A 20,213-nucleotide genomic window follows, 5' to 3' on the forward strand; every position below is an offset into this window, starting at 1 on the left:
CAGCACCAGACCCAGGTGGCAAGGATAATGTAAACAATACCTGGAAATCAGACAGACAGATCTTTGGTGGGTCCAGGTACTCTCTGGGGAGCCCCTACACTCTTCCAGTTATCTGACCTTGCTGTTTGTACCTGCCCTTCAAATGTTAGCACTTGGTTCTTACCATCTGCCACGTCTCCTCTGCTGGTCCTTGCCTCTCTGGCCTCAGCCTCTGCCCTTTCCAGTGCCCTGCATGCCTCTTTATTTCTGTTCTCTCAACTTCGTCTTTTCCTCTGGAACCATCTTGGTCTCCATCTAGTTCCATTCTCCTCTCTCCCACTTCTTTCTCTTTCAGCCCCCTGGCTTTGGTCTTCCATGCCTCATACCTGGGCCCTGGAGGAGCCGATGAGCCTGCTGCTCTCAGCAGAACAAGACCAGGAACTCTTCTTGGTCCTGACGTGTGTGAGGCGCAAGACAGGGGCCCCTCTCCCTCAGCACTTCCAGTTAGCTTAATTACATGATTGGGACACCTGTGCCCATGGAAACAGCAACTGAAATGGACACTTCAGGCTGTTGGGAACCTAAATTATTCATATTCTGTAAAACAACACCCAGACTCAGCTCAGAAACTTTTACTTTACGTGTCCATATGTGCCATATTTTCTTTATCCATTCACCAGTTGTTGATGACACTTTTTGGCTGTTGTGAATAAAACTGTGATAAGTAGTGAGAGTCCGAGGCATGCTTGAGTAGGGCTATGTAGAGACTGGGCCTGAGCAGAGAGTGGTCCCGCAGCACTCCCACCGTCGCTGAGATCCTGGAAGCCCCTAGACCCGTGGCTCTTCCTGGTGAAGAGGGAGCACATCACATCGTGCTGGCTTACCAAGCAGGCTCTGCCCTCCTGACGGCAGTGGTGCCGACACCGCAGGCCCCTCCAAGTGACCCCCAGAGCAGAGTCCCTGCAGTCATTCCCTTCCGAGGCTCACGTTTCTTCACAGTGTCCAAACACTGGACAGTATGAGGTCGTAGAGAAAACATAAGCTTTAGAATCACTTCCAACCCTGCTTCTTAACATATGCATTGTATATGCACGTAGATATTTATTTATATGGATAGATGCTCTACCACTTTGAGTCACAGCTCCATTTCTGTTTTCTGGAGATTAATTGGAGATAAGTCTCATGGACTTTCCTGAACTGGTTGGCTTCAAACCATGATCCTTAGAATTCAGCCTCCTTTCTAGCTAGGATTACAGGCATGAGCCACTAGTGCCTGTTGTATATATTGTATTTAATGAGAAAAAAGTCTTTATTACTCCCCTTTCCTGCATGACTCACACTCTGTTGCTTAACAGTTTTCAGTGCAATTCCTTGTGTCACCTTCAAATGTAGTTGAAGTTAAATTTTTTTTGGGGGGGCGGGGTAGGTTGTGGGGCTTGAACTCAGGGCCTGGGAGTTGTCCTTCAGCTCTCTGCTCAAGGCCGGCACCGTACCACTTGAGCCACAGCACTACTTCTGTTTTCTGGTGGTTAATTGGAGATCAGAGTCTCATAGACTTTCCTGCCCACGCTGGCTTTGAACTGTGATCCTCAGCACTCAGCCCCGAGTAGTTAGGATTGCAGGCGTGAGCCGCCAGTGCCCAGCATTTGAAGTAATTTTGATATTCACCCTCCATCGTTCTCTTTTCCCCTCTTCCCTCTCCTGTCATCTCAAACAGTCCCATAGTTACAGTCTAGTTCTAATTATATAAATGTTTATATGCGTGCATACATACAAACATATGTATATGTGTCTTTAAAGTCAAGATTCTGCAGGCATGGAATATTTGGCTCTTTGGGCTTGGCTTATGTTGCTCAACATGACGATCCCCAGCTTTTAATTTACTTTATGGCTGAGTAATAACCACAGTATATATGTACCAAATTTTGTTTATTCATCAGTTGTTGGATGCCTTGGCTGATTCCACCTTTTGGCTGTTGTGAACAAAACTGTAATAAACATAGGTGTGCAGGTATCTTTCTTGTATATCGATGTAGGCTTCTTTGGGTATATGTCCAGGAGTGGTATTGGGGGTGGTGGTATTGGGGGTGGTGGTTATAAGGTAGATCTAATTTTCGTTTCTGGAGGAGCCTCCATGTGGATTTCATAGGGGTTGCACTAGTTTACACTCCCACCAGGAATATATGAGGATTCCATTTTCTTCACATCCTTTCTAGCATTTGTAGTTTGTTTCATTATTGCCGTTCTGATTAGGGTGAGATGAAATGTTAGGGTACTTTTGATTTGAACTCCTTTATGGATTAAGAGGGTTTTCTTTTTAGCCACTGTATTTCTATGTGAACTGTGCATTCAATTTATTTGTCCATTTACTAATTGGGTTATTTGTTCTTTTTTTTTTTGGACTCAGGGCCTGAGCACTGTCCCTGGTTTCTTTTTTTGTATTTATGTGGTGCTGAGGAATTGAACCAAGGGCTTCGTGCATGCTAGGCAAGCACTCTACCACTAAGCCACATTACCCCCCACCCACATATAAATTTTTGTATTTTTTTTCTATTTCTGGGAAGAATGACATTGGGATTTTGATAAGTATGATACTACATCTGTAGGTTGCTTCCGTCAGTATGGTCATTTTCTTTGGTTGTTTTTTTGTCAGTATTGAGATGATAATGTGATTCTTAACCTTGACTCTGGAATCTTTTAAACATAGGATCATCTTATCTACAAATAGGCATAATTTGACCTCCCTATTTGAATCCCTATTTTCTTGCCTCACTGTTTTGGCTAGGAATTCTGGTATTCTGAGTAAGAGTGGAGAGAATAGACACTTGATACATCCTTGATTTTAAGGAAGTTATGTTCTCACCCCCCCCCCCAATGTAGTATGCGGACTATAGTTTTGCTATCTATATTCTTTATTCTGTTGAGGTATATTCCTTTTTTTTTTTCAAAGCTTTTATCATAAAAGATGAATTTTGTCAGTTATTCTGTATCAATTGAGATGAGTGGTTTTTGACTCATTTTATGTACTATATTACATTTGATTTCCATATATTGAGCTATCTTTGCATTCCTGAAATGAGACCAACTTGATCATGACATATATGTTAGTTTGCAACTATCTGACAAGTTTCAACAGAGATTGGTCTATGTGTGTGTGTGTGTGTGTGTGTGTGTCCTTGTCTGATCTTGTGATGAGCGTAATACTGGTTTCATAGAATATGTTTGGTAGCATTCCTAACCTTTTTTTTTTTTTTTAAAGCATATTTCTTTTTATTCCACTTTGATGCCCGTTTCTTGTTTTTTGTTTTTGTTGCAAGTCCTGGGGCACTGACTCAGGGCCTGAGCACTGTCCCTGGCTTCTTTTTTTGCTCAAGGCTAGCACTCTATCTCTTGAGCCACAGCGCCACTTCCAGCTTTTGTCTATACATGTGGTGCTGAGGAATCGAACCCATGGCTTCAGGTATACGAGGCAAACACTTTACCACGAGGCCATATTCCCTGCCCATGATGCCCATTTCTTAAATCCAGGCTGTCATCTGTTTACTACTGAGGAGTTCTCTGGTATCCATTTATGCCTTTTTTTGTTGGAGCCTCTTGATGTTTTCTTGTTTTATAGTATATTGGGATATTACGGCCTCTATTCCCAAGTGGTAGTACTGTAGGTATGAACTACCACCGAGTGGTATGGCACACCCAGATGCACTTTTTTTTTTTTTTTTTGGCCAGTCCTGGGCCTTGGACTCAGGGCCTGAGCACTGTCCCTGGCTTCTTCCCGCTCAAGGCTAGCACTCTGCCACTTGAGCCACAGCGCCGCCTCTGGCCGTTTTCTGTATATGTGGTGCTGGGGAATCGAACCTAGGGCCTCGTGTATCCGAGGCAGGCACTCTTGCCACTAGGCTATATCCCCAGCCCCCAGATGCACTTTTAATATTCCTGATGTTGCTGCTTTACACAAGCTGTTTTTCAGAGGGACTAAATGGGCAGTGATTATGCCGGTCTTTTATTTGTTGATGTAAGCTACTTCCAATTTGTATTATGCCAAAAAAATTCTATAATACTGAGGAATTTGAGGTTTATCTGAGTGGGTCCGTCCTATTACTGGGTTTCTAACATGAACCCCTGAATTCAGGGGCTAATCAGCCGGGAATCCCCCTACAAATGACTTGTGGTATGAACGCTGAGCAAATATTTAGCATATAAATAATCAAGGAAATGATCAATCCTGAACTTTTTTTCCTTTGGAAAAAGCATCCATTATTTACATGTGTCACACTATGCCAGCAGCTGGTGACAGCAGTGATGTAGACATAATGCCTGGAACATGTGTAGCGAGGAAGCTACCAAAAAGAGTGAACATATACAAAACCAAGGGAGGGGGGAAGTCTCCCACTATAGCTTTCATAATAATGAGCATATTTGAAGGTTTAGCTCCAAGGAGCAAAATTACTGGTTCACTGGTAAACATGTCTACACCCAGAGTAAATCCATTGGTTTAGAATTACTCCCAACCTAGTTTTTTACTGCCTTTCTCTAGTGTTATCTGGCATTATTTAGTGAGCCCATTAATGATAGGGTAAAAAAGCCAAACCAGAACATCCAAGGACGCTTTGAATGTTAAGTGGCCAGTTTGAAGAGCTTCAACTGAGAATCTATGTCTGTAAATATGTGTTGCCAGTATTAGTAACTCCCTTGCTCCTAAATCTGCCTTTACAAATCCTAAACCCAATGTTTGCCTAGTATATACCAGACCAAGGTAGATCCCCAGCACCTAAAAACAGCCCCAGAAAACTCCAAAAAGCCACAAAGGGAAAAAGCCAATACCAAGAATGCTATAAACATTTTATTTTATTTTTTTTAAGAAAGTAGCTTCAGAAAAAGAGGAAAATAATCTAGATTATTTATTTATATATATACTTTTAATAAAAACCTTTACATAATCTTCATGCATAAAGACCCAGGGGTGGCCACGTTGTCTGTGACAGTCCTAACACCAGTTGTCTCAGACCAGTCCCTGGGGCTTCCCATAGCCAGCAGCGATGCAGTGAAGGCCCTGTGCCTGGCCCCCAAAGCCCAGCCCTGCCTCTCTCAGAGATGACTTCTCCTTTTGGGGAAGGTAGTTGAAAGGGAAGAAATGTTCTAGGGCTAGAATGGGAGGGGAAGGGAAAGCTACCCAACTTGTCCTTAAAAAAGAAAAAAGAAAAAGACAAAACAAAAAAAACCCTAACTCTTCAGGATAATCCAGACAGGAGTTTCAGAAAGATGACCAATAAACAGGGACCAACCAAGTTCTAGGAGCTTCCTATGGGAATCATATGTTATATGTAACCTGGGGCTGTAGAGAAGTAGAAAAGCCTCATATTCTGTTTCCTTAGTCCAACCTTCATTTGCCTTTAAAGCTGTTAACCTGTCTAGAGACAAATTCCTTTCCTGCTGTGGATAGTTCATCTGTTAAGAAGAACAGTTGCAGATCAATAGGTTTGTTCTTGTTTCTTTGAAAAAGTCCTAGTACAAAAGGGCTGAAGTAGGACGGAGTAGAGTAGCAAAGTTGGCATGGGGATCACAAGGTCTAGAATGCCTGGGGTGGAAAAGAACTCCCCAGTTCTTTGGAAGAATCTGCAAAGGAGTTTTATTGATCTTTTTTTTTTTTTCTTTTTAAGAGGCAAAAAATGAATGGTCTTGAGGATGGCAAAGACTTGTCTCTTTTTTGGTTCCAAAAGCCCTTATGCTATGTTCAGTATTAAGAAAAGCCCTGAACAATTGGAGGCTGCTGCCTGGGACAGCAGTAAGGGAAGGTGGATTCCACAGCCAACTTAGATTGGCAATCGGTGTCAATCAAAACACTGCTGGAGACTGCTTTGTCGTGAGTGTGAATAAGCATGTGAGTGTGGTAGCAGAGCCTGGGGCTCACTGGCTTCCAACAGTCAGTTCTCGCAGATAGGACTGTGTGAGGCTGCGCAGTTCCTCCAAGGCATAGTCCTCAGGCATGGGGAGCCGGCCAATGTGGGGAGCCAGCAGGCGCAAAGGGACTCGCTGAGGGTCTGGTGTTGATTCTGAAGTTGCATCAGGGCCATGCTGCAGGCTTAGTACCACCCGCAGCAAATTGGCTATACGTTTGGCCATGTCTAGAGAGAAAAGATGGAATGAGGACTGAGGATGGGGCTGGGGAAGAATGGGTACGGAGGGTGAGGGATGGGGCTGTAGTATAAAGATATGGAGTAGGCCATCAGGAAGGGCATAGAGGCTACAGGCTTACCTGACTGAGCCAGACGATCCTTGGCATTGTGACATTGGATCTGTTCTATGCGGTTGCACAGTGACGTTACTTTGGTGTGTAACTTCTCTAGTTCATAACCTGAGCAATCCACCTACCGAGAAGTAGGGAAACCAATTAGCCAAGAAAAGTTTCTATCACATCAATCCATAGATAAATAAAAACCTCAAAATCATGAGGCAGGCAAGGAGAAAACTCCATGCTAGCTGGCATTGCTTATGCTACCACCATGTAGCCTAATTGCTGAATACAAAGTAGTAACAACAGTGATATAGAGGAAGGTAGTGCATAGATCCTTGGGCAAGAAGGTCTTGAAATCATTATTCATGAACCATGTAATTAGCAAGTTTTAAAATGGCACCTAAGATTTAGAAATCTGGTTCAAAGAGATGGTATGACTTCTTAAGAATACACACATAGTAAGATTGTGCCTGAACTAGCATTGATTTAGGTCTCCTGATTCCTAGCACATATCCCTTTCTAACACCACAGGTCTCTACTTTTCCTGAATCATTTCCCTATGTGTTCTAGTCCAGTTCTATTGTTCCATTTAAGATCATTGTATTAATTACTAAATCTTAACCTCTAGCATAATTCACCAGTCTTCCATTCTTCATGCCAGGGCCATCGCCCTAGCTTAGCTTACTTACCATTATTTCTCACTTGAAATAAATTAGGAGATCGACTATACTACCTTTACTGTTAATCTTTCTGTATCCATTGTATAGTCAAACTCACCGCAGTACTGTGCACACATTCATTTTCAATAATTAGGCTATGTAGCAGGGTCCCAGTGCTCACGCCTGCAATTCTAGCTACTCAGGAGGTTGAGATCTGAGGATGGTGGCCAGCCCAGGCAGTAAAGTCCATAAGACTTTTTTTTGGCCAGTCCCGAGGCTTGAACTCAGGGTCTGGGCACTGTCTCTGGCTTCTTTTTGCTCAAGGCTAGCACTCTGCCACTTGAGCCACAGCGCCACTTCCGGCTTTTCTGTTTATGTGGTGCTGAGGAATGGAACCAGGGCTTCATGTATATGAGGCAAGCATTCTATGAGTAGACCATATTCCCAATGCTAGCTTTTCAGTTTTTTAGATTATAAAGTTTTGGTTTTTTTGGTTGTTGTTGTTTTTGTTTTTCTTGAGAGGCTAGTTATTCAGCTATTAGCAAATGTGGGAGATATGAGTTAAGTTGTAATAGTGTGGCTTGAAAACTTGAAGCTCTTTAATCCTAAACTGCTTTTATTAAAAAAAAAATTTTTTTTTGCGCCAGTCCTGGGCCTTGAACTCAGGGCCTGAGCACTGTCTCTGGCTTCCTTTTGCTCAAGGCTAGCACTCTGCCACTTGAGCCACAGTGCCACTTCTGGCCGTTTTCCATATATGTGATACTGGGGAATTGAACCCAGGGCTTCATGTAGACGAGGCAAGCTCTCTTGCCACTAGGCCATATTCCCAGGCCCTAAACTGCTTTTAATTTTCTGAGTGGTTTTGTGGTTTGGAGCGAGGGCTTCAAGCTCTCTTGGCTTGCTTGTTCATCTGGCAGTCTAACACTTGAACTATACCTCTCACCCTGCTTTTTGCTGGTTATTTTGGAGGTAGAATCACATAGGCTTTTCTGTCTGGTTGACAGACCCTCTGGACCTCAACCTTCTGAGTAGTTAGGATTATGGGTAAGAGCTACTGATACCTGTCTAACTATCAAGAGAGAGGAGAGAGGGATAGAGGGATAGGGGGAGGGGAGAGGGGGAGAGAGAGAGAGAGAGAGAGAGAGAGAGAGAGAGAGAGAGAGAGAGAGAGAGAGAGAGAGAGAGAATGTGTGTGTGTGTGTGTGTGCGCGCGGGGTACTGTCCTGAGGCTTGAACTCAGTGCTTGGGCACTGTTCCTGAGCTTTTGTGCTCAAGGCTAGCACTTTTACCAGTTGAGCCACAACTCCAATTTCAACTTTTCAGTGGTTAATTGGATAAGTCTCATAGACTTTCCTGCCCAGGCTAGCTTCTAACTGTGATCCTCAGATCTCAGCTTTCTGAGTAGCTAGGACTATAGCTATGAGTCACAGGTACCTACCTGGCTTACCACCTAGATCTTAATAGATAAGATGGTCTATCTGTTGGACAGATCATGAATGACTTGGTGTACATATAGTATACTGGGATAACAGTGACAGGAGTTAAGGCAGGAATGAAAAGATTCTAATGGAAACTCAATCCTAAATGTACAATTGGCTTCTATGCTGTAAGCACGAGATCCATCTTATGACTATCTAGACTGACCAAAATACTAAATCAATACTTGAAAATTGCAACTTTAAAACATGCCAAATAATGTATGAAATATTTATCCTTATTTCACATTGGTTTTACTATACTCTTCTCATCCTTGTGCTCACTTAACACAGGCTGGACAAGGACTATAAACATGCCTCACTGTAGTAAGATTTCAAAAAGTGTTTTTGATATAGCTGTCAAAATAGCTACATCAAATTGTTCTCACCAAAATGTCCAACCTGCAATGACAGTGCTGTCTTTACCAGTGAGTTCAAACATATAGGAGGGCTTCTGGAAGTATCTTAAGAATTTAAAGACTAAGGAACAACAACAACAACAACAAAAAACCCAGGTAATAGCTTAAGGAACTTAGGTACCTGCTGAATATGATGGAGCATTTCAATGACTTGAATATAGTCCAGGTAAACAAGCCCAGATGTTTCCCAGTCCTGAATTAGGCTACTGCGTTCTGGAGGTGCCAGGTCTTCCAAAAAACCCTTCAGGAAGTCATAGTTCTCATTAATGATGGCATCTGGAAAAACAAAATATTGAGCACAATGTCTATACAGTGTCTCCAAAAAGTGTAGAGGTTCTGCATGAAAACAAAGATAGGAAGTGGGAAGGAAAAAACCTGAGAATTACAAGGAGACAGAACTTGAAAAAGCTACCAAAGGGAAATGTGAAGAGTTTCAGAATTTAGGTTGCCATGAAGGTTTTTCTGGTACTGAACAAAAATTCCATAAACATGCAAAGAGCTTAATCTCTCTTTTCCCTCCCTTCCCTCCCTCCCTCCCTCTCTCTCTTCCTTCTTTCCTTCTTTTTGCCAGTCCTGGTACTTGAACTCAGGGCCTGGGCACTGTCCCTGAGCTTTTTGCTCAAGGCTAGCACTCTACCACTTGAGCCACAGTGTCACTTCCAGCCCTTTCTGTTTATGTGGTACTGAGGAATTGAACCCAGAGCTTCATGCATGCTAGGCAAGCACTCTACCACTATGCCACATTCCTAGCCCAAGAGCTTAATCTTATTAGTGCATATCAGAAATGTTTTTTCAAAAACAACTTTGCATTTGTTTTGTTTTCTTCTTGTTCCTTTCAAGCTCCTCATCCTAGCCAAGCTTCCTCTGCAGGGTTTTCTCAAAGCATGATTTGATTCATGCTTTCCAGATTTTATACTGAGCATCATGCAGCCTAAACTATCATGAAGGTGGAATAATTTAGAGTTATTCCAGATTTTAGCCCTAGCACTCACCAGAAGCTAAGTGTCGGATGACAAGTTTGTGGCAGCGGTTCCAGTGACCAGCTTTAAACAAATAAAGAGCCTCCAAATGCTTATCAGATTCCATGTGGGCTCGCACAGCTTTGGCCTCATGAATCCACTCAGCAGGTACACAAAGCTTCTGGGTAAGGAATGTCTCCTTAGCCCAAGATTCAGGAGTCTCCACCAGCTGGCAGTGCCGGGTAAGCAGCTCCCGAACAGCCTTCTCACGCATGCTACAGGAAGAGAGAAGCTGGAATCAATACTATCCTCAGTTATGGAAAACTGCTTAACAGTCTCTTTAGAGGTCGCGATCCTTTGTACAGCAATTCAAACTTCACTTGAAAAGCAAAACAAAACAAGTAAAAGCCCATCACACCATATTTTAAGTAAGAGGATCTAAGCATATAATATTCTCTGATGAAAACCCTAATACTCTAGGGAAGGAAGGTGGCCAAGATCTCCTAAAGAGACTTTTCTCAGCTAGGATCGATTTCTTTTATTTCCTGGTTCAGTAACTGTTGCTACGACCTAGAAGATTAAGAGCCAGAATAAAGTAGTTCCCCACAGAGTAGTCCATTGAAGTACATTCTCAACCGTATTCCTTCTTTCCTTCCAACACGGTCAGAATAAATAAAAGGTAGTTTCTGCTAAGTGTTGGTGGCTCATGCCTGTAATTCTAGCCTACTTAGGAGTCTAGGATCTCAGGATTGTGGTTTGAAGCTAGCTCCAGAAAGAAAAAGTCCATGACCCTCTTACCTCCAATTAACTACCAAAATGCCAGAAGTAGAGGCATGGCTTAAGTGGTAGAGCTCCAGCCTTGAGCAATAAAACTGAGGGGCAGCACCCAGCCCTGAATTCAAACCCTGTGACACAAAAAAAGTTTTCATAGGGAAATTCTCTTGTAGGACTTGGCTTCCTTTTTTCAAGTCACCAGCCTTCCTAATTAATTCTTTCTACACTAAGGCTCCTTAAGTAGTCCTTTTCTGTCTGGGTCAAAGCAGTAGTCATTTTCAGATAAAAATAAAAGTGTGGTCTCTTTTCTTAACTCTCAGTCCAAGGTCTTTGCTAAAAAAGAAAAAGAACATAAAAACATTGCTTCCCCCACTTCATATTTCCTTTTTTTCTTTTTTGAGGTGTGTATGTGTCAGTGTGGGGCTTGAACTTAGGGTCTGGGCTCCGTCCCCGAGCTCCTGTGCTGTCCCACTTTGAGCCACAGCTCCACCTGAGGTTTTGGAGTGGTGAATTGGAGATTGGCTCTCATGGGGACTTTTCTGCTCAGGCTTGCTTGAAACCTCGATGGCTCCAATTTTAGCCTCCTGAGTAGCTAGGATTACAGGTGTGAGCCAGCAGTGCCCAGCTCATATTCTTTCATAAGAAACAGGACCACCTTCCCCAAAGCCAACTCTGAAATAGCTTATCAGCCAGCCTTTTATCAAGTGAAATCCCCTAAGTAAACTCAAGGTGGGGTCATTTTACTTCCTGTTAAAGACCAAAGGAGGGGCTGGGGATATGGCCTAGAGGCAAGAGTGCTTGCCTCGTATACATGAAGCCCTGGGTTCAATTCCCCAGCACCACATATATAGAAAACGGCCAGAAGTGGTGCTGTGGCTCAAGTGGCAGAGTGCTAGCCTTGAGCAAAAAGAAGCCAGAGACAGTGCTCAGGCCCTGAGTTCAAGCCCCAGGACTGGCAAAATAAATAAATAAATAGGGATGGTAATGGGAGAAAAATGAGGGAGGGGTAACAAGTATAACAAGAAATATACTCACTATTATGTATATAACTATAACCCCTCTGTACATCATCTTGATAGTACAATTAAATTTTAAAAAATAGTGATGACAGTGATAGTAATTATTTTGAGGCAGAGCTTCACTCTATAAGACCTGGCTGGCCTCAGACTTATGATCCTCCCACCTTAGTTATAGGTATGGGCCACCATGCCTTGCTTATAGGGATTTTAAGACAGTCTACCTCATAGGTCTATTATGAGCATAAAATGAATTAATATATGCAACATACTTGGAACAGACTATCAACATATAAAAACACCAATAGCCAACTACCATATAAATGCTTGTTATTGATTGTTAATACTGTGTAGCCACCATTATTGAGAACTAAACCAGTCAAATGCTGGTGGCTCATGCTTATAATCCCCGCTATGCAGGTGGCTGAGGTCTGAGGATTATGGTTCAAAGCCAGCCTGGCAGGAAGAGTTTGTGAAATGAATCTCTAATTACCCACCCAAAAGCCAGAAGTAGAGCTGTGGCCCAAATGGCAGACCACTAATGTGGAGCACAAATACTCAGGGACAGTGCACAGACCCTGAGTTCAACCACTGGGACCAGCATACACACAGAAAAACTAAACCAAAATGAAATCTTACTGTTTAAAACACTGTGAAAAGGTGTTTCTCAATTTTTCAGGATAGCTATACCATAGGGTTGTATTAGTAAATTCAATACAACAGAACTGAGAAAATAGGCGTGGGTGATAAGGAAAGGAAAAAGCAGTAAACCAAGAAAAAGGAGGACCCACCTTCCTACTCTCTCATAGATTCACTAAAGTAGTTCAGCCAGCACTACTTTGCTGTTAATGCTGTTGCTCTCCTCCTTTTTTTTTTTTTTGCCAGTCCTGGGGCTGAACTCAGATCCTGAGCACTGTCCCTGGTTTCTTTTTGCTCAAGGCTAGCACTCTGCCACTTGAGCCACAGCACCACTTCTGGCCTTTTCTGTATATGTGGTGCTGAGGAATCAAATCTAGGGCTTCATATATATGAGGCAAGCACTCTTGCTAGTAGGCCATATCCCAGCCCTCTTTTCTTTTTGTGGGACAGAGTCTCATGACTTAGCCCATGCTGGACTGGACTTGTTTGGCAACATGGCTGGCTTCAAATTCATCACCTCTCTGCCTCTGCTACCCAAGACCACAACCGACTGGCCCACTTCATTATTTATTTCATTTTTATAGGTTCCTTTGAATCTTATCTCTAGGTACCCCTTGATTATTACAGTTGAGAGATCTCTTCTTTCGCAGAGTATTGAGGAGCTTTGTGATAAGTAATTTGGCATGTAATCACATAATCATTTTTAACTGGTTCAAGTAGTACAGTCTGGGTTAAAGGTTTAAAATTGTCTTAATGTCTATCACATGGCTGGATCTCATGCACACTCCCCACAATTGCTTGCTCAATTGTTTTGCTTTTTTGGTACTGGGGATCAAATTTAGATCCTTATGCAAGTTTCTCCCTTCTAAGCTATATCTCTAACTCTTGAACTGAATCCTTTGGCATTGCCCTGTAGAGGTGCCCAGTGGGTTCAACAGCTTCTTACCTTGAGTTTTCAATGTGCAGGAGAACAAAGATGGCCCATTCCCAGAGACCCTCATTTTCCAGCTGGCCAGCATAACTGGCCTGAAGCACACCCTCACACTGCTCTGAGAGATGGGTATAGTTAAGAGCCCGCAGCACTTCCCACAAGTGCCAGCTCAGGCGATAGTCCAAAGGATCTGCAGTTATGCTTCGAGGCTCCAACAGCTGGTTGAGATCATAATGTCTGCAGAGGAAAAAGTGTTGAGAGTTACTACACATAGCTAGCATATCACCTGCACTGAAAAGGTCAAAAGTTCTGGCTGTGTTTCAGAAGATATCTGTCTTTTTTTTTTTTTTTTGGCCAGTCCTGGGCCTTGGACTCAGGGCCTGAGCACTGTCCCTGGCTTCTTCCCACTCAAGGCTAGCACTCCGCCACTTGAGCCACAGCGCCGCTTCTGGCTGTTTTCTGTATATGTGGTGCTGGGGAATCGAACCTAGGGCCTCGTGTATCCGAGGCAGGCACTCTTGCCACTAGGCTATATCCCCAGCCCGATATCTGTCTTCTTATGAAACATTATTGTAATGCAGCTTCACTTTGACTATAAATCCTACAAAACAAAACAAAAACCCTTCCTTTATATGAGACTTATGGGAGCTCACAGGTTTATCATCCCAACACAGAGAGTCACTCTGCAATCTATCAAAAATAAAATGTTTATTATTTTTCTTAAGCATGATTATCCTTCTATTACTTGATGTTTTGGGATGCTTTATTTATTTATTGGCCAGTCCTGGGCCTCAGACTCAAGGTCTGAGCACTGTTCCTGGCTTCTTTTTGCTCAAGGCTAGCACTCTACCACTTGAGCCACAGCACCACTTCTGGCCATTTTCTATATATGTGGTGCTGGGGAATTGAACCCAGGGCTTCATGTATATGAGGCAAGCACTCTTGACACTAGGCCATATTCCCAGCCCTGGTTTGGGGTGTTAACTCTCCTGTTTAAACAGCTTTATGGGGGTTATTTTCTTGTACTTCTTATAGTTTTTACCTTTGATTTTATCTTTAATAAGTATTATTCTTTGTGCAGGAATCCAAGTACTCTGGGTTTAAAAAGTGTCCCTGTGGAGTTTTGCTTCCTCCCCACCCGCCCCATTAGAACCCAGGGACTCCAATGGTCTTGGACCAGTTTTCATGATAAATCCCTAGCTTTCAATTCACAGACATGAGAATAGCATAAGCTCAGGTCCTCTACCTACAAGCTTTAAAGATCTGGGGCGTAGACTTAAATTATCAACTAGTATAAGTTCATTTTTAACAAGAGCTCACACATTTTATACTTTCTGATTACTTCCCTTAGTAAAGAGTCAAGTTTTTCTAGATCAGTGATTTTTAAATACAGTATTATATTATGAAGAAAAAACCCTATAATGTGCCTTGACCAGTATTCGCTGAAATGTTGCTAAATTAGTTGTTACATTAATTCAAATCAAGCCAGGTGCTGGTAGCCCATGCCTGTAATTCTAGCTACTAAGAGGACTGAGTTCTAAGGATCACGGCTGGAAGTCAGACTAGGCAGGAAAAGTCTGAGACTCCAATATTTCCAATTAAATACTAAAAGAACTGGAAGTGGAGCTGTGGCTCAAAGTAGAGTGCTAGCCTTGAGCAAAAATAGCTCAGGGACAACATCTAGGCCTTGACTTTAAGGCCCAGGACCAACACCTTCTTTCCTCCCTTCCCCCCTCTCCCCCCAAAAAAACATCCCAAACCATAACAGTGGCAATTTCACTGGATAGTACAGTTCCAAATCATTTTTAAGATCTAGGGTGTGGATTTTATGCAAAGTTTTTAGTCACAGCACTTCTACCTTTCCTGAGATAAGTGTATATTTAGTATACCAGTCTGGCTTTGGCTTCTCCATTTCTGGGGCTTTAAAATAGCCCTTTGTGGTCTTCTACATGATTGGATTGACAAACCAATCACAGATCAGTAAGAATAGCTCTAGGGAGGTTTGTGAGGGCATTTCTGAGAGTACTAACTAAAGAGAGGGAGACTTGCCTTGAATGTGGGTGACACCATTTCACAGACTAGGTGAAATGAAGAGGAAAAGGGAGAAAGCCAGCTAACACAAGCATTCCTCTCTGCTTCCTGGATGCCATGACGTGGGCTGTTTGGCTCGGCAACAACCACCCAGCCATAATGGACTGAAATATCAGAAATTGTCAGCCAAAATAAATCCTTCCACCTTTTAACCTAAGGTCAGTAATTGTGTCACAGTAACAAAAGGGTGAATAATACAGCCATTTTTTTCTGTATGCTTAAAACCTTACAATGTCAGTAATTATTATATAGTTGTGAAACACATTACCACAATCAAGAAAATAAAACATACCTATTACCTCCAAAAGTTACTTTATGCCCGCTACGATTCTTCTCTCCTGACATTTCATTTTCATACCCTCCATTCCCAAGCACTTAATCTTTTGCCATTATAGTTTTCTGGCTTTTGCCATTACAGTTTTTATTTTCCAGAATTTTATATAAATTAGATTCATGTAGGATTCCAGTGTATGTTATACCATTTTTATTATCTAGTTTCTGCCTGTTGATGGGGAAATTTTGGTTGTTTATACCAGTTTTGGACCTTTACAAATAAAGCTGCTATAAATACTAATATATGGATGTGCATTTTCATTACCTACAAGTGAAATGGCTTTATCAGATTGTAGGTTTTTAACTTTTTTTTTTTTTCCAGTCCTGGGCTTTGGACTAGGGCCTGAACACTGTCCCTGGCTGCTTTTTGCTCAAGGCTAGCACTCTACCACTTGAGCCACAGCGCCACTTCTGGTCTTTTTCTATATATGTGGTGCTGGGGAATCTAACCTAGGGCTTCATGTATGGGAGGCAAGCACTCTTGCCACTAGGCCATATTCCCAGCCCCTTAGGTGTTTAACTTTTAAGAAGCTGCTGAATTATTAACCAAAGTATTATTTAAAAAGAATAACACTAAATGAGAATTCCAGATATTCTATATTATTAAAATACTTAATCTGGCATGGATTTGGTATCTATAATACCAGTACTTAGAAGGCTAAGGGGAAAAGATGGTAAGTTTGAGGCAAGCATATATTGTGCCAATCCTGGGGCTTGAACCTCAGGACTAAGTATTATCCTTGAACTTTTCTGTTCAAGGCAAAGAGTGGCACAGAGGTGTGGTAGAGCACCAGCCTTGAGTGAAAATCTAAGCAAGAGCATGAGGCCTTGTTATTGCTATGGTGGGCACTCAATCACTTGAGCTATGCCTCTAGCCTCACTTTTTGCTGGTTACTTTGGAGACAGAGTCTGGGATTACAGGAGCTAACCAATCACTGGCTAACTTTACACTTTAATTTGGTGACTCTGGTGGAGGGAACTCCCTCAAAGGAACAAATGATCAAATAACAAGAAAGGAAACATAATCAAAACGCCGAGTTAATGTAGCTTATCAACAAATGCTGGAGGAATATCAATATGTCCCGATTTATAATAATTACATAAATATTTAATCAGAATATACAAAGAACTGTCAGAAAACAATTAAGATAGATAGCTCTGTTTTCAAGTGGGAAAAGCTTTAGCAAGAAAATGTACAGATGGTAACTAAGTAAATGAAAAAAGTCCTTAGCATTATGGAAATACAAAGCAAAAAATAAGGCTTGAGAGATGGTTATGTATACAAGCATGTGTTAATTACTATTAGATAAAACATTGTTTTAATCTCTTTTGAAGTTATATTTTAAGTAGTTCACTCTGTGTTTCCTATGTGCACCTTTATGGCACGCTTCTTTAGTCCTCAAACTTGGGAGGCTAAGGAAGAAGGATTCTGAGTTCAGCCTATGTTACATAGGAAGTTCCAGATCAATTTGAGCTTCAGGGCTAGACCCTGTCTCACAGATACAAATTCTTTAATTATTATTATTATTTTTTTTGCCAGTCCTAGGCCTTGGACTCAGGGCCTGAGCACTGTCCCTGGCTTCTTTTTGCTCAAGGCTAGCACTCTGCCACTTGGGCCACAGCTCCACTTCTGGCCATTTTCTATATATGTGGTGCTTGGGAATTGAACCCAGGGTTTCATGTATACGAGGCAAGCACTCTTGCCACTAGGCCATATTCCCAGCCCCAAATTCTTAAACTCATTGGCTCAAGTGAACATCCTGCCTCAGCTTCCCAAGTATCTAGGACTACAGGCCTGGGCCACCACAGGCTCAGGTCAACACCACTTTAAAATACAAATATTCACAGCTTTATCTACAATAGTTAAAACCAACAATAACTGTTCATTTACAAATGATTATGCAAAAATCAACACAAAATAAAAAGTTCAAAGGACAAAAACCTCTAAAACCAAAATTATGCTGTATATATTAACATAGCTAATCTCATAATCAGGCAGGCACAGGAAAATACACAGAATCTCAATTACATGGAATCAGAAAAGAGCAAAACTAATTTATAACAGAAAGCCAGCCAACAGATGTTTGAGGCTGAGGGTCAATTCCCAAAGAGCAAATTAGGGATTTTTTTTTTGTGGGGTAACAGAAATATCTTGGTTTTAATGTGACATTATGGTAATTACCATCAAACTGCAAACTTTTCTGGGGTCAGTCATGGGGCTTGAACTCAGGGCCTAGGCTTTGTCCCTGAACTTTTTTGCCCATGGCTAGTGGTCTACCACTTTAAGCCACAGCTCTGCTTCTGGATTTTTGGTAGTTAATTGAAGATGAGAGTCTCACAGAACTCCTCAGATATCAGCTTCCTGAGTAGCTAAGAGCCACCAGCGTCCATCTTCAAGTGCACACTTTTAAGTCTTATCTCATCAAAGTTGATTAAAATAATCTTTAGGGTTTTCTTTCTACCAATCCCTAATTTTTTGGTAATTTATATAGATTTATAGCAACTTATGGTAAATGAGAGGAAAAGGACTCCATAGGGACTTGTAGAGTATTCTCAAATAACTGTAAAGCCTAGCCTTGGGTTACCTGTCACTGTAGAGTTTTAGAAGATGAAAACAAACATCTTGAAGTGGTCTCTTCGAGTCTTGCTCCTCCTCCATCAAACAGCCAGAACCCTCTAGGTATGAAGGAAGTGGGGAACAGGCATACCTGTCACCCTCAGAGGTATTCTGAAGGGCAAGAATTTGATAAAACAATACACCAGCTTGTTAGTGTCAGTCATTAGAGATTATATCTCAGTTTAATTTTTTTTTTTTTTTGGCCAGTCCTGGGCCTTGGACTCAGGGCCTGAGCACTGTCCCTGGCTTCTTCCCGCTCAAGGCTAGCACTCTGCTACTTGAGCCACAGCGCCACTTCTGGCCGTTTTCTGTATATGTGGTGCTGGGGAATCGAACCTAGGGCCTCGTGTATCCGAGGCAGGCACTCTTGCCACTAGGCTATATCCCCAGCCCTATATCTCAGTTTAAATACCTGTATTAAAATGATGTCATGGGGCTGGGAATATGGCCTAGTGGCAAGAGTGCTTGCCTCGTATACATGAAGCCCTAGGTTCGATTCCCCAGCACCACATATATAGAAAATGGCCAGAAGTGGTGCTGTGGCTCAAGTGGCAGAGTGCTAGCCTTGAGCGGGAAGAAGCCAGGGACAGTGCTCAGGCCCTGAGTCCAAGGCCCAGGACTGGCCAAAAAAAAAAAAAAAAAAAAAAAAAATGATGTCATATCCTAACCCTGGCACCAGTGGCTCACACCTCTAGGCCTAGCTACTTGGGAGGTGGAATGTGAGAGGATAGCCTGGGCAAAAGGTTCTTGAGACAGTCTTGTTAACCAGCAAACAATCAGGCTCAGTGATGCATGCCTTCCCTCTCTCAGCTCTGTAGAGAAGGTCAGTAAGAGGACCATAGCTCATACAAGTCCATTCATAAAAGCAAGACTTCACTTAAATAATGAAAGCAAAAACTGGCACAAGTAGTAGAAAGGCTGCCACAAAAACGCCTTTTGTTCAAATCCTAGTATTTAAACAAAACAAAGCAAAACCAAACTAAATGACAAAAAGTAAATAAAAACAAAAAGGTGTGATACTTTAAAGGCATCCATGAGAAATTTAAAACATTTCTGGTCACTGACATATTCTACTATCTTTATGAGCCACTGAGAATTGAAGATAGCAAACTGGTCAGGTAGCACATGCTTGTAAACCCAACACTCACTCAGGAAGCTAAGAATCACGAGTGAGGGTAGCTTGAGCTACACAGTCCTGTCTCAAAATATATATACCCTATCTCAAAAACAAAAAAATGACAGCATTGAAGTGAACAATGTTGAATAATAAATCATGATGTGCATATACTTTATTTTCTTTTAAAAAATGATAATAAGCCAGGTACCAGTGTTTCACCCATGTAATCCCACCTACTCAGGAGGTAAGATCAGAGGATTGTAGTTCAAAGCCAGTCCTGGCAGGAAAGTCAACGAGACTCTTATCTCCAATTAACCACCAAAAACCTGGAAGTGGAGCTGTGGCTCAAAGTGGTACAGCACTAGCTTTGAGCAAAAAAGGTCAGGGACAGTGCCCAGACCTTGAGTTCAAGCCCCATGACCAACCAAAGTAAATAAATAAAAATAAAAATGTGATAGCTCTCTCTATGGGACTTGTGGCAAAACAGAACACCTTCTAGGATTCTTATTTGTGTCTACTGGATACACATACTTGAAATGCTTCTTCATACATGCTGAGTGCTCTGGAAATGGAGGCTGTTGGTGGAAGCAAATACCAAAGATGTACAGCAAGGGAGCGTTTCCAATCCAGCTGGGAGCATACATTGATTTGTTTCTGCTCTGAGAGCTGCCATACCTGCAAGGAGACAAAATCATTACCACGACTAAATTTCACCTTGTTACTCCTGATGTCTGCAAGCTATTCATTTACTCAGTGTTATAAAATGTGAACTATCTCCCATAGGTGTTTGAAGACTTAGTCTCCAGATGGTGGCGATTTCTATTTTTGCTAGTCCTGGGACTTGAACTCAGGACCTGGGCACTGTCTCTGAGCTTCTTTTGCCCAAGACTAGCACTCTACCACTTGAGCCACAGGGCCAGGCCACTTCTGGCCTTTTCTGTTTATATAGTAATGAGGAATAGAACCCAGGGC

General features: G+C 42.1%; 1 protein-coding gene across 3 annotated transcripts in view; it reads right to left on the reverse strand.

Annotated features, from left to right (window-relative positions):
* Positions 1–5,633: 5,633 nt before the first annotated feature.
* Nup98 (nucleoporin 98 and 96 precursor) overlaps positions 5,634–20,213 on the reverse strand; it is a 99,948-nt gene continuing 85,368 nt past the window's right edge. For all 3 annotated transcript variants that reach the window (XM_048361054.1, XM_048361053.1, XM_048361052.1), the window contains exons 27-33: positions 19,773–19,916; positions 18,093–18,235; positions 13,099–13,320; positions 9,757–9,998; positions 8,886–9,040; positions 6,233–6,344; positions 5,634–6,101 (exon numbers count right to left, since the gene is read on the reverse strand). In XM_048361054.1, the coding sequence (XP_048217011.1) occupies positions 5,884–6,101; positions 6,233–6,344; positions 8,886–9,040; positions 9,757–9,998; positions 13,099–13,320; positions 18,093–18,235; positions 19,773–19,916 (1,236 nt within the window). In that variant the 3' untranslated portion in view covers positions 5,634–5,883. The remainder of the gene's footprint in view (positions 6,102–6,232; positions 6,345–8,885; positions 9,041–9,756; positions 9,999–13,098; positions 13,321–18,092; positions 18,236–19,772; positions 19,917–20,213) is intronic.

The sequence above is a fragment of the Perognathus longimembris genome, chromosome 13 (genome assembly GCF_023159225.1).
Source record: "Perognathus longimembris pacificus isolate PPM17 chromosome 13, ASM2315922v1, whole genome shotgun sequence".
NCBI lineage: Eukaryota > Metazoa > Chordata > Mammalia > Rodentia > Heteromyidae > Perognathus > Perognathus longimembris.